General features: G+C 38.0%; 1 protein-coding gene across 11 annotated transcripts in view; it reads left to right on the top strand.

Annotated features, from left to right (window-relative positions):
- Positions 1–22,840, top strand: part of ZNF385B (zinc finger protein 385B) — a 163,728-nt gene extending 140,888 nt beyond the window's left edge. For 10 of the 11 annotated variants that reach the window (XM_051623126.1, XM_051623135.1, XM_051623127.1 and 7 more), the window contains 4 exons: positions 17,185–17,430; positions 18,509–18,687; positions 19,795–19,896; positions 21,359–22,840. In XM_051623126.1, coding sequence (XP_051479086.1) covers positions 17,185–17,430; positions 18,509–18,687; positions 19,795–19,896; positions 21,359–21,577 — 746 coding nt within the window. In that variant the 3' untranslated portion in view covers positions 21,578–22,840. The remainder of the gene's footprint in view (positions 1–17,184; positions 17,431–18,508; positions 18,688–19,794; positions 19,897–21,358) is intronic. The other variant, XM_051623128.1, reaches the window with a different exon arrangement.
- Positions 22,841–25,621: the final 2,781 nt, after the last annotated feature.

The following is a 25,621-nucleotide window of genomic DNA, read 5'->3' as shown; positions in this document are numbered from 1 at the left end:
TATCAGTGGTGTGTTACTGAATGAAACAAGAGACTTTCCTAAACTCAATGACAGTCTGAAATACTGTATTTGTTACCCAGGAGAAAGAACCTACTGTGGGTTACCCAACTGTTGGTCTAATAGACTGCTTCTGATGAATTTGCTTCTGCCTTGGTTGCCATTTATTATTCTCTCACCAGAGCTGAGCTTGACTCAGATGCCATAAGGTGAATGACAGACAATTTTCTGACACACAGACCAAAATAAACAAATCTGTATCAGTGGGTATTTGTCATTCTGCTCCCTTCACAGTAGCACCAAAACTGTCTTTGGGTGACAATGAGTCCCAAATTTGGGGTTTATTCACTTAGCAATCACATTTTGAGAGATAACATGAATCCAAGTAGCATCTTCAGGTAACTGCGCCACATTACTATGAAATAGTAGCAAACTACCATTGATCTAAATAAAACAGGGATTATCAAATGGAGGCTTAAAATAGTTGATAAATATTTTACTCTTTAAAGTATTAAAAATAGCTTTGGTTAAAATAGCCTTCTGCTCCAGGTATACACTGTAAGAACAGAGACAGCTGCTTAAGTAAGATTTCAGTTAAAACTTCACAGGATTTAACATGTTAAGAATGCATTCTGTGATAATGTAGTTGTGTAATGCCCTCCCCTGCCCATGCCAAAGGCTAAGGACCAAATAACAAAAGTGTCAGCATCTTTCACAAACTCTGTTATCTCTTCTGTAAGTCTGGATCTGTCTTGTGTTTCCTTTGCCAGACCATGAGATCTGTACCTGACTAAATTTTCTTTGTTCAATGTACCTAAAATAATTCAAACCTATCTACATTCAGTTTTTGGTAAAATAATCTCACAAATGACAAGGGAAACCTGCTCTAGATATTTTTTAATTGCCCCTGTTTTGATAGCGCATTGTTTTATGCTATTAGTTACTCCACACAAATTAGATAATTACCATCTGTGTCTGCTGGATTATACCATTGCAAGTGTGTACATTAAAAATAAACCACAGTGGCAGTTTAGTTATTTAGTTATTTAGTTATTCCTGTTAGAACTGCGGGATGTTTGATAGGACCTGAACCTGGAGTGGCAAGTTTTCCATGTATGCAGGGAATGCCGGATGCAGAGGAGGGGAACGGCTTGGAGATTGGGGTTTTTACCCCAAGCTATGGACTTGAAATCAAACCATATTTTTGTTCAGCTACACTTTCCCTTAGAGAGGCTATTGTTCATCTGTTCTTTAACGTATGTTTAACTCTTTAACATAATGCTTATTGCAGCCAGAGTAATCACTATGTTGCCTCTAGGAATCAGTGGTGGGATTATTTTGCCTTGGACCGGATTAATTTATACCATTTTTTCTGAGTATTTTAACACAGCTTTCACTCTCTGAGAAATGGATTATTATAACACATTAAGTGTATGGGTATATTCCTGTTTTCTTAAAAAGATTTCTAATACTAAGAGTTTCAGCTCATGTATGTATTTTTGGTCTTGTTTTTTTTTATCCAGACTTCCTGACAAAATGAGACTTGTGGTCACATCATCTATCTTTATCTCTGTTATTCTCTGGCCCTGACTTCACAACCACATTTTTGACTGTATTACCTAATGTGAAAAAATTCATTAGATTAATTTTAATGAAGTTCCTATTAGTTTGATGATTATTGGCACCTGGGTAGAAGAGAAGCCTTAACTCATGGTCCATCCTGAGAGATGCTGCTGTGTGAGCTCTGTTTTGCTTGACTGCTGACTAGACATGCACTATGTTTACCTTCAGAATAGGGGATTTGAGAGTGTTTATTGTGGTGTAGGTCTGAAAAAATTGCATTAGAAGGACATAAGTTAGGGACTAAGAAGGATCAATGAAGGGAATTAAATTTCACTACTTGTGGAGCTGTTTAACCACTGTACTTTGGAGAATTACTAAATTCCTAAGAAATTTTTGTCAAGAAACAAGCAATTCCTGGTGTGTTTTTCTTGAGCAGGGAAGAGAAAAATGGAAGCTAAACAGAGAAGACAGTTTTAAGTTCCTGTGTTACATCGTTATCCACTGTACTTCCCCTGGTATTAGTGCAAAATGGGTAGAGTACTAGAGTGAACTGATAAACTGAATTGACTCTACAGCTGTTCCTTTCAACTTGAGAAGTTTGGCTGCTGGTAGAGCTGCAAAAGTTAGATTAACTTCTAGGTTAATTTAAGGTCTTTAAGGTCTTTTGGGAAGTTTCCAGAAGGATGTGGGCTCCTGCAGACAAAAGTGGCCTCAGCTGAATGGAGAGATGTGACTCTGGAATTCCATTTGAGCACAGTGATGCCCCACTTGTGAGAGTGGTCTTCACTGCTGATGTTGTTAATACATTAAGACTCAGAAATTTCCTTTGTAACTTGATCATCAGCAAACATGTAATAATAAAGCCACAGTATAGTAATGCTGAGTTGGTTGCAACCTCAGGTAAATGGATATTGATGTGTTGGATGGCACAAGTTTTGCATCCTAACACGATTAGACTACAATGTGATCTTATTTCCCACATGCACAACCCTTCACCATTTAGAAATGCTTGTTTATTGGTCCTTGTAAGTACCACAGTCCCATCCTGTTCACTGTTTCTGCAGACAGGAAGACAGTGCCACACATCATGTGTGACCAGGTGGTTGTTCTTGTAGCTCTTGTTGGGTCATCTCTGCTTCTGCTGAGTATTTGCAGGTGTCCACAGGGGACCCTTTCATAGCCTATCTCCCACATAGTTCCTCTAGCCACTCAGAAAAAGTCTAGTAAAGGCTACTGAACAGTTTCATATGTTAGAAAAACAGGACTGTGACACAGGAGGCTTTTTTTCAGCTGCTTTGAGATGTGGTTACAGAGCAGCAGTGCTAAGAGCACTGGGAGCTGCTCTTCCATGTGGGGCAAAGATTCCCTCCTCTCCCTGTGGAAGCCAAGGATTTTCAAGGTGGCTTCACAGTGAAGTAAATATATATGTATGGCATGTATGTTTGGCATTGCTTTAGAAAAGGGCAGAGGGAGCAACCAGTACATAACACAGTTTTGAATATTTAGACTGTGTTTTAATTATAGCTCTGAGAATGCAATAGAAGATGGTGTCTGTGATCCCGAGTTAGCATAGTCTAGATGCTTACAGTGATGAGTCCTTTAGGAATGCATATGATAATGACTAGATTGAAATGTCGGTTTACTTTTCAAGCAAAGGGGAATTCTTTGATCATGCTTCCAAAAAAAAAAAAAAAAACACCACAAAAAAAACCCCAAACAAACAACAACAACAACAAAATTAAGACAGATCGTGTAGTATCACCTTCTTTGCATTTTGCTTTAATATAAAAATCAAGAAGTAAATGCAACTGTTTTTACTACTCAGAAAATTCAAAACCAGATTTCAGATTATAAAAGGTCATTTTTTTCTGTCTTTGATCCGTTCAGTATGTGCTCTATTTCCTTTGTGCTAGTAAAATCTGTTTGTGAAATTATAGTCCCAGGCATTTCAAGTTCAGTCCTCTTTCAAATAAGGTCAGAAGGCTCTGCTACTCGGAACTTAGTAGGTACAGATAAACCCTTTGGATACTCTAAGAAAACTCCTTTTTCTTCAGCTTGTAGAGGGATAAGCAACATTACATGCCTAACTATGCCAAATTCTAGACCCTATTTCAAATCCTGAGCCCTCTTACTACTGCTTTGTTCTGTAGCCATGTGTGAGGGCAGAGCAACAAGCGGTTCATTGGGTCATGGCGATGATATTCCAGTTTATGAGCAGTCCTGTGCTGATCTCCTCTGTATGGCAGGAAAGGGATGCAACTGGTAGGAGGTCTGCTAGCTTCTCAATCCTAAGTGGGCCATGTAAGAGTCATTCCAGTCATTACAGCTGTAAAACTAAAACCAGCTGGAGGTAGTTCTGGAGAGTTTTGTGATGCTAGAGTGCAATGCTGTATCTGATACTGAATGGGCTAGCTCACATCTTGAAAGCAGCCTAAATATAATGATGGTCCTCATAAATGCCACTTGACATCATAGAGACATATGGTAATTAGTTGGCCCATTAGACAGGACTGGCAGCTCCAAGCTTTATCAGACTTAGAAAGTTGATCTTGAAGTCTTGTCTGGGGTGTTTAGTTCATTAAGGCCTTTCTGTCAGTGCTTTGACAACAAAATTGAGTGTTTTCTTCCTTTTATTCCTAAAGTAGAGTACAACATGTTAAATCACATTTACTCAAGAAGACTACAATGGATTGGATTTCTCCAGTGTCCCAATTACCAGTGCTGTTTGTTCATCATCTACCAATGAGGTGTAATGTCCCAAGGGAAAACTCAGTTCATATTTCACAAGTCCACCATCAAGACACTCCCTTAGCCATATTGCTTTCATTGCTTATTTTAAAAATCTTTCTGCCAGTACTTTTCCACATGCATTGCTGTACTGGGTGTAATCCTAAAACCAATATTAGTTCTCTTAAGAAAGTCCTATTTCACCTTAACATTCATTTCCATTTATCATCTTTTTTTCCACTCATTTTAAAGGAATTGCTTGTTTACATAGCTCAAATAAACTTTTTATTAGATATTCTTCAGAAATAACTAGGAGATAGAGACATGCAATCTCCACAGATATACTATGGTATATCTGTTCTGGGGAATTCTAGGTTATTTGTCATACAGAGATCATTGTAAGAACCTCAAAGTTTAGGTTGTTTCTAGGACATTTATTCTTCAATCTTTTAATTGTTTGTAATGTACTTAAGTCCTCTAGGCCTCTTAATATGTTGTGACAAAATTGAACTTTGAAGGTGGGCCACGGAGAGAAAAAAGCTCTAGGAGAGGAACATGACAAGGACACGTTTGGCTTGCTGCCCCCCAGTGTCAAGGAGCCATATTTAGATGTTCTGGCTTATGCTCCTCAAAGGTGCTTGGCGTTATGTCTAGCCTCCATGTCAAGCTACTGATGAGCCTCATCAGTTCTTCAGATGTGTGCTACATAAAGAACTCTACTGAAGTTATGTGCTTAAAATAATCATGCACCTTTGTTTATATGTATTCAGATAGTGCCAGCTAAGCAAAAGCATCTTTATGCTTGATAAAGTTTATATAAACTTTAAAGTTTAAGTAGTAAATTCAATCAGATTTAGCCACCAAGGAGAATAATTTAAAGGATGTTCTTTATTCATTAAACCCTCTGTGTATGGTAACTTTTGCTCTCATTTCATGTTTCACAGCCATCTGAAGATCACTCGATGACACAGCGTTGAATATCGTTGAATATTCAACCCTGTTTCATCACTTTTTTAAATTGTGTTCCCAAAACAAAGGTAAAGGCACACTATAGAATTTGCTGCTTGACCACAGTGTTTTTATAGCTGATAAAATAGAATGGAAATAAATGCTGATAAATTAATCACATATACACCTTTGCAAGTACCATGCATGTATTTACATCAACATTATATTATCAGTGTTGATATGCAAAATATACTGTCAATGGCACATTTAACACCTGTATTGGATTTAGTAGTAAATCGCTTCAGGGCATTTCCTGGTGGGTTATTTCAGCATCTGTTTCAGGAAGTTGCTGTTTGGTTTATGCTCTTAAAATGACAGCTTAGCCAAAAGGATAGTTATCAAAACAAAGTCTATTAACAGGAAATATAATAATAATAGCTTGGATCTTTAACCACTTTCTTCTCTCTCACTTTTACTGTTCATACTTTTCAAAAGTGGATATTCAACCCTCATCTTTCCCTGAGTGTCTTACAACCTGAATGGAAGAGCAGTGGTTCTGCATTTTGGTGTTGATAAACTCCTGGAAGTCAAGTGTTTCTTCAGTCTATAATAATGCTAACCAGCACATCAAATTCTGCACCTCTACTGAAAACTGAAAACTTCCATTAACTGAAAATAAGCTCTGAGGCTGACACAGTTAGATTGATGAGCTGCTGTAATCCCTGTTCAAATTGAAAAAAGGTCAATCTTTTCTTTCTCCAGTTATTATATGAATCAGAAATACATGCAAGCAGAATTTTGTTTTGAAAAAATGGTAAACTTTTTTTCATACAGTAATTTAAGCAGAAATCCTGTATAAAAAATTTATATTTTAGAAGATTCCCTTTGAGTGCTCTGCTCTGAGTCTGCGCATTCATGTTTCCTGTATCATTAAAACTGTATACTGCTATTACTTTTACTTATTCCAGTTTTGAAAACTGTAATTTCATTGCATATTTTACCATTAATGTCCTCAAAATTATATAAAAAGTTTTTTCTTACATTAAGGAGAGGTAAAGATAGGCGTTGGGCAAGAATGATTACTAATGTGACTGGACAGTGGGAGCAAAATCAGGGATCCTCTCAATTACTGTTGGGTTTTTTTTAGCTAGATGTATGTGGTCATTTAAGGCATCCATTTATATACATTGAATCTTTCAGCAACTGCTTTGTATTGTGAAATCAGGAAGCTATTTTTCTTCTTTGTTCTGCTAAAGATGTGCCTATTGAATATTCAAATATTTTAATTGGATAATGATAATGGCGTGGTAATAAGATTAATATGAAATAACAAAAATTACTAGCAAATGTATGTATGTATACTTCCACACAGAACATAATACCAGAGAGGTGGCACTACCAGAACTGTTACGTATCACATCATTTTTTACTCATCATTGTCTTTAAAACATAGTATTTACAAGAGTTCTTGGGTCTTCAGGTGAGGAAATGGAGAAGGGGGAGAAAGTGAGACAAAAAAGAAATAGCTGGGAAAAGAGAGTTGAGGCTGACATACCAGTGTTATTCATCTGCTTTGCAAATTTTTATAAGGAAGAAAGTGGCGGTTATGTAATGAGATTTTGTAGAAATTCCTAATAAGAGAAATAAAATATACCCCCCTATCCTCTTAAGATAATTGTTCTTTTTAATGACAAATTCCTATTATTTGCCCAAGAAAAAACTAATTCATGAACCAAGACAGAGGCTTGTTTCTAGATGGTAAAGAATTCAAATCATTGGATGTTCTCTCATTTTTTGATTGAAGTTAGCCCTTTAAATCCTTTAGAATGGAAAACTCCCAAAAAAAAACGCTGCTGGTTTTGTTGGTTTTCTTAACAATCCTGGGAGGAATGGCTTTATCTGTACCTAATATTTGCACAAAACTTATCAAATAAATATGTTGCTAAAGAAGTGAGGCCATTCTTTTGATGCTGTTTATCCAGGATGCTTTAGTTTTGCCTCTACATGAGATACATGTTCTAATTTTTAACATTTTTTCAGGAAAACATGTACTTACAACTGGGGAAAACAGTCTTGCTGGTGGCTTTTTACTGTATTTCTCAGCAACTATTGAAGTAAAGGAAGAGGCCTCTGAGAGTACAAGCTGGTCTAGTGGCAGCTTCCGCACAATCAATAATGACTTGATTTGGTTGGGTTTTTTTCTAAATGTAATTTTTTTACTCTTACTTATCATTGTTTTTGTAATAAAAACACGAGCAGCATTTAGAGCACAAGGAGAAATGGATGTTGCTAGGGGATGGCAGGTGACAGCAAGACCAAGAAGTTGGTGAGTTGGTTTTGATACAGAATTATTCAGAGGTTCTGAATCAAAAACAAAAGGAAAAATAGCAGTGGCTGGCACACCAGGCATTTAAATGGATCATTTGAAAGATCTTCCTTTATCATCCTTCTGCCTTAATCCCACAGCTGTTGCATTACTGACATGGTATGAGAAATATGCTTCATTCCCCTTAGCATAGCAATTACAGTTAAAAACAATAGATTACATATTATTTTCTTACTACTTGTTTTCAAGGAGAGGAAAATTATTTTGGTGTCTTTTAGATAAGTTATATTTACAGTACAATTAACTGGTTAAAATTATAAGGGCATGACTAAATACTCATAGTCCTCAGGCAAACCTGCCACAGAAATCAGTGAGAATGCATGATGATAGATGTCATTTAACTGAAATGGAGGGTTTCATAGTTGACTGCAGTGGCAGTTGTGCCTGGGCAAGTACCAAGTAAGTAGTTCAGATAGAGGCCCACAGGAATGTACTTTCATGCAGATTGCCGGTTCTTCTTGAGTCATTTATTTAGACACCCATAAATTTTGTATTGATTTCCAAAGCACTTTTGCATCCATGGGGAGAATGTGAAGACTTTTTTTTTTTTTTTTTTCCACAAATGGCAAGTGAAGTGTGTTTCTAGTAGTATATTTCAGATTCATAGATGGAGGAAGCAGTGGTATTTTATAGTTGAGGAGATTAAACGACTTTTTTAAGCAGAAGTGAGGGATGTCTGGGCAGAATAGAGTATGTTTGTTGTACTCTTTGAATGTTATTTTTCTAAGCATTTGTACATTTTTAAAATGTTAAAGAGACAAGCAGTATTATAGAAAGTTTGCATTCCAGGACCTCTCAAGTGTGGCAGAGTCTGTAATGGGAGTATAAAATATTTACAAAATAATAGATGTCTGGTGTCAGAAAGAGATAAGTTTAAACAACAAAAACATTTACTTTAACACAAATGAGTTACATTTTGTAGCATTAGAACTTATAGTACATTTCAATTTTTTCCCAAACTGAATTGTAATTTTCCAAGTCTTAAGTTTTTCCATTCCAGTCAATACAGAATGACGTAGCTCAGAAAAGATGAAAGGTAAGGTAGATTTAAAATAAATTTGCCTAGACATAGAGCAACAGGACCCAGGAAGACTAAGGTGTTGGATAGTATCGGTTCATGGATACTTGTTAAATTAACATCCATCACTGTTAGCTGAGTGTTGTTGTGTCCCCTGGTTAGATCCGCCCATTTTACAGTTGCAGAATTGTGTGTACTTCTGAATATTTTCTAATTCTCATTGGTCTGCTTTTGCAAAAATTAAACCCATCCAAGATTTCAAAATAAAGCCTTTGTTAAATTACATCTTTAATCTGATCAGTTGCAAACAGTCCTGTACTCTGAAAAAAACAACCAGTTCCTTTTTAAAAAAGTTTTCTGGAGTCTTCAGCATGCCAGATCAGACATAAATTGTCTAAGAAATCAAATATCAACATCGCTGTTGTTCCATGGCCAAACAAGCAATACTTCTGAAACCAAAAAAGATACTTTGGCTCAGCCTGTTGGAGAGTAGTGATGCAGCTAATCAAATGATCAGTCTAGCTACAGAGCTCGCTTAATGCTGCAGGGCTATCCAGACATTTCCTGATGTAGCTTCAGTATCTCAAGAAAATATGTTTTAGCTCATTTCAGTGCACATTTGTGTTTGAGACGAAAAGCTATATAAGGCCTCCATTACAGCTTCCATTTGTTTCTCATCTTTGTATAGAAACAAAATTGGTTTTCTTTAGAATGTGTCAAACAGATTTATTTAATGTAAAAACCTTTCATTACAGAAAACCTAGCTGTTTTTCAGACAGGCCTGAAGTACAAGAAAAAATTTACAAAAACTAAAGGTAATCAAAGGGTTAGTAGATACACTGCACTGCCTGATTTGCAAGTAGGTTTACAGTGGAATTTATCTAGAACAGAGCCCTACGGGTTTTTCAGCCTCATTTCTCAGTAGATTGCACACCTGGCTAGAAAGTAGGTGTTTTATCTGACAGTCATTAGAGTCTCATTATTCAGCAAATGTGGAGGTAAAACAAGAAGGATTTTGAAATCCCTTAGCAAAGTTAGCTAACTGTCTTAATGAGTGTCAAGAAATAATCTAATGCTCTTTGTTGTTTTTGAGTGGTGTCGAGATACAGGACAGAGTGCTTACAAATGCTGTAAAGGTTGTGACCACTAGTGATTTAATTGCTTTCCTGCTATTGCCTTTATTGCATATGGCATAGAAAAAGAAGATTAATCATGTAAGTGCATGCTTTATTCCTTTGTAGCAGTGTGAGCCAGCAGAAAATAAGACTTTCTGCGAAGAACAATGTTTTGAAACCTGCTTTTCTTACTGGAGCTATTGTCTGCCTCTCTATACAGTGGCTTTCCTACTAAAATAGTGAAGGATATAATATGTTGAAGTCAAGCATTGGAACAGGCTGCCCAGGAAAGTGGTTGAGTCACCATCCCTAGTGGTATTTAAATTATGTGTAGCTGAGGTCCTTAGGGATATGGTTTAGTGATGGACTTGGCAGTGCTATGTTAGTGGTTGGACTTGGTGATCTTAAAGCTCTTTTCCAACCAAAATGATTCTATTATTCTAAGGAGACCTTTCTTGTCCTTCTATCTTAGTCCTTGAGCATCTTTTCCCTCTGTATTTCAGGACAGAGATGCACAGCAACTGTTGTTTTAAATATGATGACTTGTGCGTTCTCTCTGTCCCAGACATTTATCCCAAGGTAGATCTCAGTGTCTGTTTAGGCAGTCCTTCAAGTACAGTGTGACTAAATTCATTTTCCCCACCTTGATTTTGTTTTAGAATGTCTTCTTAACATCTCCCTTAATTACAAGCCAGGCTTGTAATCTCTTTGTGATCTATTTTTTTTGTTTGTTTTAAATGCTGCAAATTTTGTTACAACATTTCTGTGGTACAGCTAAAGCTGCTGATTTTTCTCTCTCCAAATTCTTCATGTCCTTCACTTTCAAAGTTCTCTGTACCTATGTATGTCTTTTAATAATGTGCTTCCAAGATGTTGACTTGCACCTACTACCCATCAGCCGTTGAAACCAGCTTTCCAAACAGCTTCCCACTGTTCCTGAGTGTATTTTTTAAGAGCTCCCTGCAAACAGCTGCCAGAGTTAATTCTGTTACTCTGGCCTCCGAAAATTTCTCTTTCTCTGTGATGAATTAAAAAACAGAAAAAAAACTTGTGAGAGGCTTGACTGCTACACCAGTACCTATGTTGGTGACCAGTTGTTCTGTCACTTTTGTTACTTCATACCTGTCTCTCTGCAGCTGTCTCTGCTCTTAAAATCGCTTGGTCTGGAGCCCACCTTATTGTTCTGTGTGCAGAAAACTTAGAACAGCAAAGTTGAGTGATAGAGTTTAGTAGTATCAACTAACTCCCCTCTCTTCAGCATTGTCAGCTGGCATATTTTATAAAGAATTGTAGGAAAAAAGTATAGTGAGAAATAATTGTCACTTCAGTTTTATGTCACATGTTCCAGGCATCTAAAGTGTCAGATTTTATCTGAGAATTTTATTTTTCAATAAAAACACTTTTACTTTGTCTTTATTGATGCTAATTCAGTTACAGTGATAAGCTTTTCAGCAAAATTCCTTGGATTGTATACAGCTGTAATTATGTACCTGATTTTACCTTTACTACACAGTTGATCAGGGGAAGAGCACTTACACAATAGTCTGACAACCTGATTGATTTCCTCTTCCCATTCTGTAGTATGCTTCAAAGGTTGTTTCATGCAGCCTAATATTCATAGGCATATTTGAGGATGTTGAAATTACATGGAGAACCTGAAAACTGGTTTCACACAGTACAGCTCTGCTGGCTCGAGAGATATGCTTGCTTTACCTCAAAGTCTCAATTGTTCTCTAAAATCAACACTTCAGACTAATACGAGCTCTCTGTAAAACAGCTTAGATGAACTCAAGGCATAGGACAATCTTTGCACCACACTTCTGGTAACCTGTAAGTAAAACAGAAACCCTTCTTTTCAGAAGTCACTGTTGGCTTTAGTTACCATAGGAAGTGGCATGGTCAGAAATTAATTGATTAATTGAAGGTGTTCAGGGTCATCAAGCTGCCCACGTTTTTAAAAATTGTCCTTTCAGTAGTGATGTGGTATTGTAACGTACCACTATAAACAAGGCTGATTTTCACCTAACCATGCAGCAGTTCTGCTCATCAGTTGCATAGTGTGGGTAACTGTGCAGTGATTTTGTTATACATACAATTATTTTGTTGCTGTGTTTCTCCTCATGGAACTATTTAGGCTGGAAATTGTATTAGAAACTGAATAGCTCTTTCCTTCAGGTTTTTCAAGAAGGAGATCAACTATTTACTATTTTCTTACCTTCACAAAGGAGAATCATAACGTATTTATACCTTGACTGACAAAACTAGTTTTTCCATTATGCTCTTTTCTAAGCTGGCAATATGTTCTGTTGTGTGAGCAGGTGGAAGTATTGTAAAAACAAATCTCAATTTCTAGGATGGGAAATTAGCAAATCTCTCAAAAGAGCTTCAGTGTAGGGGTGTCTAGAGCAGCAGCAGCCACTTGGCACTCGCTGTGCTGCCCTTCTGTTGTAAGTACTTTGTACATGGCTGCTGTTCAGTGCCTGCAGCTGGGGGATGCAGTGAAGGACCTGGCACAAGGAAAGGTGAGAAGCTGAATTTCTGTATTTATAAGTAAGTGTGAGAGTTCTGCTTGTTTTTATTTGTATTAAGAATCTCAATTCTGAATTAAGAATCTGAATGGTAAGTTACTGTTACACTGAAAGTAGTATATATATGTTCATAGTGAAGTCTCTACCTAACGTGCCAAAATCACTCACACTAAAAAAAAAAAAAAAAAAAAAAAATTCCTAACAAGAGAAAGCAATATCTATAGGCACATTTTAATAAGGTAAGAGATAATTTTAAAACATAAATTTATAATGTACAAATACATGTATGTTATAAAATAATAAACACTTCACACAAATCACAAAGTAAACCAAGTGATTTCTCTTGTGGGTACCTTATAAACCAAAGTGCTTATATGGAATGGTTGGGGGTGGGAAATATCTTCATGGAGTGCATTGATTGCTGGACTATGAACAGGGGCAGACCATTCACTCTCAGTTCACCAGGAGAGAAAGCAGCTGAAAAGAAGAGATGCAGGTTGAGTGTCAGAGGGAAAAAGTTCTATGCTAACATTTTTTTGCCCCGTTTTGAGCTAGGGCAAGACCCATTCACTTAGCTCCACTGGGATTTCAGCTTCAATTGGTAGGTCCTGTAGGGCATGTCCTACCCTGTAGGCATGGCAGTGGCATAACCTGTGAAGGCTGGTAAATCCCTTAAACTGGTCTTGCTCTGGGAGCTAGAAACCTCTTAGCTTTGAACCTGTCAGGTGTTATCTTGCAGTGTCTCCTGACTTTGGTACAGACTGCTGAAATGAGGCATTACCAAGCAGATAAATAAGTCTTGAATTCTAACATGGTGCTGACACAAACATAAAGCAAACAACCAGAAATATGTGAAAACAACTTTGAAGCAGAATTGAAGCAATGTAAGTAGGCAACAAGAGCATTGATATTACTAAGCCCCAAGCAAAACTTAATTAGCTAGCTTTATTTTTTTCCTTGGGCTCTATTTCAAAATAAATTCAGGCTTCAGTAAGTACTTGAAATGAACCACTGATTTACTTCTCTGGCATCCTGAAGAAAAGGGAGAGTTAATTTAAAGACAGGAATTTAACAGAGGTGAAATATGGCCTTTCTGTGTGGAAAATGAACCTAGTCAGACACAGTGCAACAGAATGGGCTAGATTTCAAATTAAACCCTTGCATGTGAGTTACAGTGTAAGCATTTCAACCTGATCCAGACTCAGGTTGAATCACAGTTGCAGTTTTCTGGGAGGAGGCTCGTACTGCTGTGATGTCCTTTTTCCAGCTGTGCTCTGCTGAGCAGTACAGCAGAAACTGGGGGTACAACCCTGGACCTGGGCAGGATGGACTTGCTCATGCACTTGTTTGGCCTCTTCTCAGCTCTGTTGGGGTCCGTGGGCTTGGCCCAGGTGGAAATCAGAGCAGATTTGAGCCTATTCTCAATAGTATTTGTCTTCAGAAAAAGCAAGAAGACTCTAATCCTACCACTGCATCTAACCATCTACATGTATTTCATATGGTGATTACACTTTGGAAGCACGTATATGTGTGCAGGCATCAACAGTTACATTTCTGATTTCTGCACAGAGATCTCATTTTTAGCTTTGTGCTTAAGTACAAATAATAGAGTGATCTTCTTTATGCTTTGTATATACATGTGATTTGCATTTCCTGTACTTTGCACAGTTAAGTACTTGGCATTTCTGTCTCAAACATCAAACTGTAAGTAATGGTGTTTTGAATTCTGTGGATTGAAAACAATAAGCTGTTATTGAAAGCCCATTTGGAGAATTGCAATTTTCTGATTTTAGAAGCCAGGAAAATCCATTTCTGGCCCCACTGCAGTGACAAATACGCAGTTAGCTCCATGTACTTTCTGTGGGAGTTGAACAATACAATAACCTGATAATTACGATCTTTGAAGATGTTCTGCATTAAGCATTTAGACTGGTGGAGTTAGACATTAATTCCTAGAGGGGTGTGTGTCTCTCCTTATACATCTCCATGGATGAAGAATTTATTTGTGACAGGAAGCTTTCCAAATGATGGTATTATTATGTGAACTGAAGTTCTTTCCAAAAGCTGAAATACTGGCAGAATTGAGTCAGAATGGATGCTGATAACTTGTCTCTGGTTTTCTGGAAGCTTTTTTGTTAGGCATTTGATACTCCAGAACTGCTTTGTATTATGAATAGTGAAAACACTGTAAATCTAAGGAATATTTTAAAAATTGGTGTACTGCATCAGCTGGTGGCCAGCTAAGTGAGGAGATGTGGGAAATGAAATCTGTCATTTTTCAATCATCTATTAAATTCAGTGATGGAAAACTACCAGTCTGTGATGATAATTGGTGGCCTGTGGAAAATGGATCTTACTCTGTCACTCACGATCTCACTCCACAGACGTTTAATGGCAAAGCAAAGAAATAAACATCTGCTCCCTTTTGTTGCAGACTGTTTGAACAGGGAAGTCAGGGGCTGCAGACAAGAGTGTGAAGGGTGCACGGGCTGCACCAGGCTGTCACAGAATGTTAGGGGTTGGAATGGACCTCTGAAAATCATAGAGTCCAACCCCCCTGCCAGAGCAGGACCACCACAGAATCTAGGGCAGGTCACTCAGAAATGCATCCAGACAGGTCTTGAAAGTCTCCAGACAGTCTCCACAACCTCTCTAGGCTGCTTGTTCCAGTGCTCCATCACCCTCAAAGGAAAGTAGTTTTTCCTCATGTTGAGGTGGAACTTCATGTGCTCTAGCTCGTGACCACTGCCCCTCATCCTATCATTAGGCACAACTGAAAAGATGTTGGCCCTTCCTTTTTGACATCCACCTTTCAGATATTTGTAAACATTAGTAAGATCCCCTCTCAGTCTTCTCCAGACTAAACAGCCCCAGGTCTCTCAGCCTTTCCTCCTAAGACAGGTGTTCCAGTCCCTTAAGCATTCTTGTAGCCCTCTGTTGGACTCTCTCAAGTAAATCCCTGTCCCTCTTGAACTGGGGAGCCCAGAACTGGACACAATACTCCAGGTGTGGTCTCACTAGGGCAGAGCAGAGAGGGAGGAGAACCTCCCTTAGCCTGCTGGACACACGTTTTCTTAATGCACCCCAGGATACCCTTGGCCTTCTTGGCCACAAGGGCACATTGCTGCCCCTTGGATAACTTGTTGTCCATCAGGACTCCAAGGTCCCTCTCCACAGAGCTGCTTTCTAGCAGGTCGGCTCTTAACCTGTGCTGGTGCATGTTGTTGTCCTTCCCAGGTGCAGGACTCTACACTTATTCTTGTTGAACCTATATATTAACATACAGCTTGCAATTCTGCAGGTATATTATTCTTTAAAGGCCTGAAGTGCAAAGTGCTGAGGAACCTTCCTTTATTGCACTCAGGTTCACACATATCCTGGTGTTACGCTGTTTGCAGCCTGGCATAATATTGCATAGAACAAGTCTGTTTTCTAGTAATGTGAATTCACAAATGGCAGCAGTTCAGCCTGTTTCCTTTGTAGATGTTGGCACCTCTGGGGACTTTCAATGTTGAAAACTCTCTCATTTGTGATGTTAGCAAATGCTATTTATTAAAACCGTGTATTTTATGAAGACTAACAGGTCATAAAATGTGCTCTAGGTTTTCCCAGATGTGACATTACTTATAGAGATATTAAAATTTAATAGTATATAAACTATGACATAACATCACTTTCTTTTGTCATACTTTATTAATCAAAATACCTTCAGAAAATCATTTTATCATTAATTTGGTCCTAGTAATAGTCTTTGTACTTGTTCATTTTCAGTGTTTAATACAGTTCATGTCATGTAATTTCAAAGAATTTTTATCACTATTTTAAAATATAATAATTATTTTATTAAAATTTTCTTCCTCCTGTTTTTTCACATTCTAATCTTGATGTACTGCAATGTGGTCCTGAGAAATATGCCAACAACTGTGCGTTGTAGTTTCAGGATGCCTGTTTATAGTTCATATACACTCAAGTGTTTGTTGCAGAGGGTACAATCCTGTTTTCAGAATCCTTGATAGCACAGCATTGGTCTGATACAGAGAGTGATGTTAAGACAGAGTCTGGTAGCTGTAAACATAAAGTGCAAAGGCCTATATTTAAAAATAACCAAGTGCTCAAAATAGACCCTAGTTTTTCAAATCAGTTCAGCACTATTTAAAACTATGCTGTAGGTTTCAAATGGGATATGAATAGCTTTTAAGAGGTTGCTATTATGTAGATGTTGAAATGAGGGATATCGTATGCCAAGATTCTGCTGGAGCCTTTCAGCATCCTCCTGGTGACTTTGAGAAACTTTAGCTATTCCAAAGGCAAATATAATGCTTCTCAGAAATATTTTTGTAAACTCCAGTGCAAAGGCTCACATTTGTCTGAGTGCTCTCCAGTCCTTAACCCTGGCTGCCTTTGGGCTTTCTTGTGCTCCTTTCAGCTGGCCAAACCTGCAGCAGGACAGCAACAACAGCTGACATGAATTCATTGAAGTCATTGGCATTCACTGGTAACCTTAAAAACAGGAAAATCACGGAATCACAGAATGTTAGGGGTTGGAAAGGACCTCTGGAGATAATCTGGTTCAACCCCGCTGCTAGAGCAGGATCACATAGAGCAGATTACATAGGAACATGTCCAGGCAGGTTTTTGATATCTCCAGAGGAGGACAATCCATGACCTCCCTGGACAGCCTGTTCCAGTGATGTTCGAGTCCAAAAAAATCACTCTTTTTGTCAAATTACACACATTTAATGGTAAGATTTAAAAAGATTTCAAGGATGCTACTGTCTTGTATAAAATGAGATTAATTAGGCTCCTGTTGTGTAAAGTTCACTAAAACCGCGGGATTATTACTGTACAATTTTGTGTGTGTGTGTGCAGCATATTATGACACATGTATTTTGCTTCTTTTAGAAGATGAAGGGAAAGCAAAACCCAATAGTGCAAGTCAGCAGTCCAGTACAGAAGTGGGTCCTTTTCTTCCCAAACCTGGAGTGGCAGCAGTGGCACCTGTAACACCTGCCTCATCCTCTAAGAGCACAAATGGAGCTCCTAACACAGTTTCTGAGTCAGAAGAGGAAAAAGCCAAAAAATTACTTTACTGTTCATTATGCAAAGTGGCTGTGAATTCTCTGTCACAACTAGAAGCCCATAACACAGGTGAGTATGCATACAGTGCAAGTCAGTTGTGTGCTACTGTTTTTAAAACTCAGTGTCACATGCTGGTTTTCTAACACTGTGGAAGCCACACTTCACTGAAGAGTCTTCTAGTTAAAACTTACAACGGCAAGTTACAAGAAAGTTAATAACAATTCCATGTGTGGTCTCTGATATTTTATTAAGGCGCCCTCTACGGTTTTTTTAGCTGTTATTAATGTACTTTAGAAGCTTTTAGTTGACAAAATCTCTACAGTTCATGTTACTTAATCAGATTCCATCATACCCCCATAGTGAGGATGATAGGGTGATCATAGTGATTTCTGTAACATTAAGGTTGCTGAAGTGTCAGTTATCTCTCTCTTTTATCCTTCTTCTCACTCTCTGGTGTCTGGTGTTTTTGCTTGTACACCTTACAGTTATTTTTGTTATTTGATATTTTTGATATTTTTAAGGTGGGCTCCTTAGATGTCTGGGATGTCTTAGAATATTTTGATTATTGCAAATTAGATATGGTCCCTTTAGAAGGCCACAAGCAGCAATCCCTTAATGTGCTCTGGCTGCTCTGTGATGGGCTAGTGATGTAAAACTTGTTAACAAACCACTGAATCTGTTTTTAGAGCTGAAATCTATTCCTGAAGTGGCCAAAGCAGTCTTTTCTTCCAAATCAGAGGATACTTCTTGAAGTCTTCCTGTTCTTAGACAGGTTTTGAGTGATTGCTCTGATCTCCCTCCCACTCTTGGTTTGGCCTTTTTTCACGATTCACCAGCTATGTGGATTTTGGCAGAAGAATAAGCAACAGACATCTTGGCCATACAGTCACACACTGCCCCCAAACAGAGAAGCAGTGGCCCATCGTGCCTGTTGTTCCCTTTTTGTACAAACCCTTCTTCCATTGTTTGGTTTCCTTAAAATCAAGGAAGTGGGAAATACATTCACCAGAAACAGTCATCATTAATCCCAATCTGTGGTGACGTTAACCATTCTGTCTTGAAGATAAACGTGTTAAGAGTCCCAAGGCTAATTAACATGGCTGAATGTTGCTGATCATCATCTCACCTCCATCTCCTTGCCCATTAGGCTCCAAGCACAAGACCATGGTCGAGGCTCGGAATGGTGCTGGTCCCATCAAGTCTTACCCTAGACCTGGATCCCGGCTGAAGGTGCAGAATGGCAGTAAAGGCTCAGGATTGCAGAACAAGACATTTCATTGTGAAATCTGTGATGTCCATGTTAATTCAGAAATTCAACTGAAACAGGTATCTTGCACATATCTGGGGCTCCTTTGTTGCTTTAAGTTGCATTGCAATATTGTAGGTGGGAAGTAGGTCTGTGTGAAGATGTTTTGGCAAAAAGTGAACTTAGTATTTCTTTCCTGTCATCTGACAGTTATTTCTAAATAGTTCACCATAGTTCACTTTCACCTCATTGTTTCATCTGGAAAAAAAATGGGCTTGAGAGTCATAAAGCAGAGGTGGACAAGGTGTCAGTATCAATGAATAACACTGCATATCTAGTTTGAAAGTTTGCTGTGGCTCAAGTGAGAGATGGATGGATTTCTTCCAGGTGGAAGAAATTCTGGGTTAAGGTTCCCTAAATTCCTCTTTTAGTATGGTTTCAGTCTGCTGGGATACTTTTTAATTCTATGTGAGAAGGAGAATGTGACTTGAGTCTATTGGTTTAGGGCAGTCGGCAGGAGGGTAATGCTGTAGATATGTCTGAATTGTGTAGAGCAATGTTATCATTAACAGCACAGCTGTATGAACATACAGCTCTGCTCTGTCTGAGGCAATTAGCTCTGGGTTCAGAGCTGTGCCAATAAAAATATGTTGTTTCTGATACTCAAATGGGGATCTCTAACTGGATGGTGCTGTGCTGTCTGGATGTGTCCTCTCATTCCCTGTTATTTCAGTTATCTCTAAGATAGTATTAAATTGCATAGTGTAGCCATATCCCTGGGTACTGCTTCTTCCTTCAGCTAATACTGCATTATTTATACAGCTGAACAGCATCAGCCAGACTGAAATTTATCTCTTACTTCTGAATATCCCTATGACCTAGTGATTACAGCTCTGCCTAGTTCAAAGCTCCTCAAGTGGAAAAAGGAAATACCAGCCAAAATATCAATAATTTGCAGAGCTTGCCTCGGATCACAGAATTTGCTGTGTTTGATTAGTTTCTGATTCTCTATTTGATGTGCTCCAAATTGTTATGTTTAATTTAGCAAAACTCATCTTCGCTCTCTCTAAAGAACCTACTTTATCTTACAAACGGGGGCTTAGGCATATCCTGCTGATAAATCAATTTCAAACTCCAAACTGAGAAATGTTTAAACAGCTCATTAAATGTGAGGATATTTATTTCAGCACATTTCCAGCCGAAGGCATAAGGACAGAGTTGCAGGAAAGCCTATGAAACCTAAATATAGTCCTTACAACAAACTGCAGCGCAGCCCAAGTATTTTAGCAGTAAGTATTTTTATTTCTTATCACTATTGATCTGAATTTGTGACCTTGGAGACTCCCACTGCACAGAGACAGGAACATGACAGACCCAATGCTTCCACAGTGTTTCTGCCCCTGCGGGCTGCATCTGCATGGGGATCAGATTTGAAGATAGTTGTGTATTCTGTCTGCCCAGCCAAAGGCATGCAGACAGCACTGCCAGTGTTATTTACTGCTAGGAGGGAGAGAATAATCAGGGTAATGGGGAATGAACCATGTGCCCCATGGAAAGTTATCAGCTCTGCTGGACCAGTGCACTTCTTGAAGGCTGCAATGGGTATACTCTGTCTTTCTGGGCACCTGAGATAACATGTGGTTGTGAGAGATACAGTCAGGGAAAAGGACATAAAATGTTAACATATAAAAATACTAATGCTCATTCTCTGCTTACAGCAAAGCAGAGTGCTGTGTGGGTGTGTTATGTTGGTGCAAAAGAGTTACCAGGTGTTTAGGAGAAGTGATTGCTTGTCTGTGTGCTCAAGCTACGTCTGTCATTGGCTATCAAAACACCTCTCCAGCCTTTGTGCTCCCAGCCATTCCCTTTTCAGGCCCACCTGCATTTCCAGGAATTTCCCAAGCTGGTTCTGCCAGTTTGCTGCAGCCGCAGTTCAGGCTGGCTCTAGCGCAGCACAGATTGTGTCTATTTGCTCATGACTCAGCCTGTGTTTTATTCATTAGGCAGAAGTGCATGCCACTTATGGCACAAAAACAATATATAATTTGGAAAGAGAAAGATGCAAATGTGCACGCACAACAATAAGCTTGTGAAAAGCCTTTAAAGGCTGAAATATCAATATGTCTTTGTAATTGTATGAAATGCTGCAGGCTTTCTCTAAGTCGCCCCATTCGTTAAGTTCTGCACACAAAAATCTTAATTTGTGTACTACATTATTTTATAATCTATAGGTTTTATCATCGATATATAATATGTAATTTGTATTATCATTTGTATAACACATAGTTTTAAAACTTGTGTTCTATAATAATAGTTTTATAATCTAATAAGGCAAGGATATATCTTCCCCCCCAAGAGTGTGGTTGTGGTGCAAATAATTTTCAGTGAGACTGTAGTGTATGTATTTCTGGTTAGCTTTTTGTTTGGCATTGAAATCTTAATCATGTATTTTAATATTTCTTGTGCAGTTATGGTTTATATAATTTAAAGTTCTTCACTTTAAAGGAAGCAAGTGATACTTCCTTCTAAAGTCAGTGTGACTGCAAGAGATTTATGTTACTTTAAATGTACAGCTTGGTTGCTTTAATTGCCTTGGGAGTAAGAAGACGATGTGGGTAACATTTCTAAGCAGCTGACGTGAGAATTCTGTGACAAACCACAGCCCTTTGTCAGGGTTCATTTTTTCCCTCATGTAGAAATGGGTGTGGGGGGAGCCCTATTTAAATTGCTTTTTTGTGTGTTTTATTCCAGGCAAAACTTGCGTTCCAGAAAGACATGATTAAGCCTCTGGCACCTGCTTTCCTTTCATCTCCTCTTGCTGCGGCTGCAGCTGTGTCGTCAGCTCTGTCCCTCCCTCCCCGTCCCTCTGCCTCCCTGTTCCAGGCACCTGCAATCCCACCAGCTCTCCTCAGGCCAGGCCATGGCCCCATCCGGGCAACACCTGCCTCCATACTTTTTGCACCATACTAATTTATTAAAGTAAAAGAGAGAGAACTGTGGCCAGTAGAAAGGGTAGAAGAAAAGTGGGAAAGGGTCAAGATTTAAAAATGTCTTTCTCTTTTGAAATGCCATCCAGTGTGAAAACATCAACTGACCACACCACAAAATTCATCACTGATGGTACTGCCTTTTGGAGTCTAGGACAGGTCTCTTTCTCAGTCTCTCTCTGTCTTTTTTTTTTTAATCCAAATAGGGAGTGATTTACTAAAAATGTAATTGCTCATCAAATTTGTTCCATTAAAGATTCATGCTTTTTTTTTTTTTTTTTTTGTGGGGTTTTGTGTTTTTTTTAAAGTGTATGATGCACCTTGGAATCAACGAACATAAAGTATTTCCTGACAGACTTGAAAACTAGGGTCTTCCTTGCTCACATTTATGTAAATACTTCTCTGAAAACCAATGGGATGTAATCTAATGTGGAAAAAAAGGCAGATAACCAAATGCTTGATTGTGGATAACATCTCAAAAATTAATTGCATCCTTTTTTTTTTTTTTTCACTGTGCTCTTGTTGACAGGGATTGTGTACTATCCTAGGCCCCAGTACTGGTGTATCTTGTGTAGTACTGAAGATGTCTGATTTTAGTATTTTTGGTTTCTGTGTAAATGTCTGAAAGCAATGCAGCACTCAAGCTTTTAATTCTTTCTTTTGTGTCACATTTTATTTAGAGAAATTAAAAATAGAAAGCCATATAACATATAGTTAAGATTACTACTTGTTTGCTACTTTCATTTAACTTATTTTTGTTGTTTCCTCACTGGTGTTGCTAAGCAATGTTTAAAGAGAAAAAATGCTTTTTAATTGCATAATACCACAGCTCACATGCATTGTTCAAGATGACAATGGATCCATGTATTTGTACGTAAATATTCTTTTTTCTCCATTTTTTAACTAGTTTCCTTTGTAATGATGCTGCATAATGTTGTGGCTCCCTGATGCAATAATGTACAGGATATAAAATATTTATAATTTACTGTATTCTCTGTTTACTGAATATATTGCAGTAATGCCCCACTTATCTTCTTACCTCCCCAACCCTTTTATAAAGGTGATGTCAATATGCAGTATTCAGACTGAACTAATTATGTGATAATGGGGAAAAACAGGTGGAAGAAAGGGAAAAAAATATATATAGAATTAACTTTTAGAGTATCTTTATCTGCAATCCATAATAGTAAAATGTCTGTGTATTTTTTTAAATGTACCTTTTCAATAAAATAATGAGAAAAAGATAGATGTTTCTTGTGTATATTAATTGGTTCAGAAAAAAAAAAAGGCCTGGAATGATCAAATTGAGCTAAAGGAGTTCTCAGGAGTTTGCAAAGCATTAGAGTTGCAACCAAGTATAATTACAGAACCTGTGCTTACTTCCCTTGTGTTTTAATGTCTTTTCCTTGCTACACCCTGTTACAGCCTTTACTTTTGCAGTAAGACTGTAAACATTCACTTCATCAGGGATGCAGAAGTAGCAGTACAGCCAGGTGGGTAATTACAGTTTAATTATTGCACCACCAGAACACTACAACCTGGTTATGCCATCTCTGATGGAGAATAAGGATTAAGTTTAAAACCAGCCAGGCCATAACTGAGCTAGGAAGCAGCTCACTTTGAAGCCAGGACTTCCTCTGAAGCACAGGCAAAGTAGGCAGCTCCTTGACACAACAGGCTTTTGAAGGCAGGTGCTTGGGGAAGCTTTGAAATGATCTTTTACTCTGCTGAAAAGCTTGATCTGTTCTGTAAAAATCTTTGTTACTACAAAGTGAAATGTAATGAGTAGAAGAGTAAAAAGGCTCAACTATAAGTCTTTTGGAGTTAATACAAAGCCAGTAGGGCTCTTATAAAGCCACAATGGCCAAGGAATAAAAATTTCAGGAACTTTATTAATACAGAGTTTACAGACTGACATATACCTCATAATTGCAAAAAAAAAAAATAATTGAATTTTCTGCAAGTGTAATGCTGCCAAATTTTCACTGTCAAGTGGAGCCATTGGCTATTTTGTGAGAGAATAATTCGCTGGAGAATCACCTACAAAGGGGTAGGTGAGGGGTTCCAGGTTTTTAACATTCTCTGGGGAGGCAGGTTCAGTTGTATTAATTCTGTGGACTGTGAGAACTACAAGGTAGTACAGGTGGGTACTCTTCCACGTACATCTGTTTGTGTCTGCTTTTGTAACTTGTGCTGACAGGGAGTCAGGTTTAACTGCTTAGCTGCTTTCAGAGGAGTTACTTATATGTGGAGTCTATTTCTGTCTGCCATGAGATAGCTTTACAGGTCTGTGTGGTTTAGTTTGTTGTTCAGGAAACTAACAGTTATCTCTGTATTAAAACACCATTTTACCTGCTTTTTATAACCTACCATTGGTGATGAGAAATTTAAAGCAATTACAAGTTTCTGCAATAGAAAATATCCCCATATAAAATACAGAAAACCTGTACTAAGGAGGGGACCAGCCAGAGGTGTGTACATTTTTTGGACAACTGCTGTTTCAAAGAGCATCCTACAATGGAGAAATACTTAGGTCAGTAAGAGTGAAAGAATGTGTCAAGTCATCCAGCAATGAGAGGAATTACTTAACCTGTGAAACGATGCGAAAAGACTGTGATTGTAAGCTAAGGAAGACTCATGTTTAACACCTTCTGTACTCTTTGCTGTTTACTTTTATTTTGTGTACTGTAACTGCTCGTGGCAGCAAACTTTTGTCCATGACATGAGTACTTAGCATATTACATGATAAATTCCAAACCATCTCATTATGAACACTGGGTTCTCATGTTTTAGAAACAAACTGTATGTGAGAAGGAAAATTTATATCATACTTGCACAAAAGCTGCTTTTTTGATATGTTAAGATGTCTTTTCCTGAGGTGTGATATCATTACATACAGCTGGCTATGAAATATGAAAAGAGCTGGTACCCAATTGCATTTGCAATGCAGCTACCATTTGGAATCAATATATATTGAATATGCAAACCACTAAGATAGTAAGGTTAATGTAATAGGATCATGTCTTCTCATATGTCTGTTATTCTAGGTCTGTTCACTGCACTCTGAGATGCAAGCTGTTCCTGTATGAGAAGTTAGAAGTTATAAGGGACACTGTTGATTAGGGGTTGTCACCTGGCACTGCTGTCTTTCTGTAGCAGAACAAAAAGGATCCAGATTGGACACAGAGACATGAGCAGGATTTTTCTGCTGGAATGTGTGGCTGGATCATGGCCCTTGTACTGCAAAAGGTTTCCATAAAGGGTATGAAACTGAGGACATGATCCAGGAGTCTATACAGATATATATCTATTTGACAAAAATAATACAACTAGGATCTTCTATGACCATTACAGGATACTAATATGTGTGCCTCTCATTTCTGCAGGTCAAAATTATAATAAAATCTTTCCCTCTAATTCTGGTCAGACAGCAGAAGGAAGAAGACAGAAGCTAGCACACACATTGCCCTGCCTTGTCCATATCACCATTTGAACTCCTATGATAACATTCCACTAGGAATTAGAGTCCACTTACTATAAAATCATGAATGTTTCCTATAAAAAACAGATTATTTCATATTTTAAATTACCTTATTTTACTCCCTTACTCTGTGATCATGGACTATACATTTTATGCTCAGAAAATTTTTTTTTGCAAAGGACCTTGTCTCGTTTCTCTGAAAAAAAAAATAAAATAATGTGTTGTCTTAAGCTCTGCAGGAAGTATTTCACTGCCTTTACACATCTGGCAGTAATCTAATGAACCTCACTGTGTATCTCCTGAACATGTCACCTTGAATAAGTGAGGTGCTGTATTATTTATTCATTCTTGGTTGTACAGTATATCTGCAAAGCTGTTACCTTCTGGTCACAGTGGTCATTGTTATTTCTTTACTGTGGCTAGTATATTTTTTTAACCATTTTTTCTCTCAACATTCTTCTTTCAAGTGACAACCTGAACATCCTCAATTATTTAGTAGAATGACCGGCATTTGAGGTAAAACTATATTTATATATTTATATCTAG

This window comes from Apus apus, chromosome 6 (genome assembly GCF_020740795.1).
Source record: "Apus apus isolate bApuApu2 chromosome 6, bApuApu2.pri.cur, whole genome shotgun sequence".
Classification (NCBI taxonomy): Eukaryota; Metazoa; Chordata; class Aves; order Apodiformes; family Apodidae; genus Apus; species Apus apus.
This window is presented reverse-complemented; position numbering and strand designations above follow the sequence as displayed.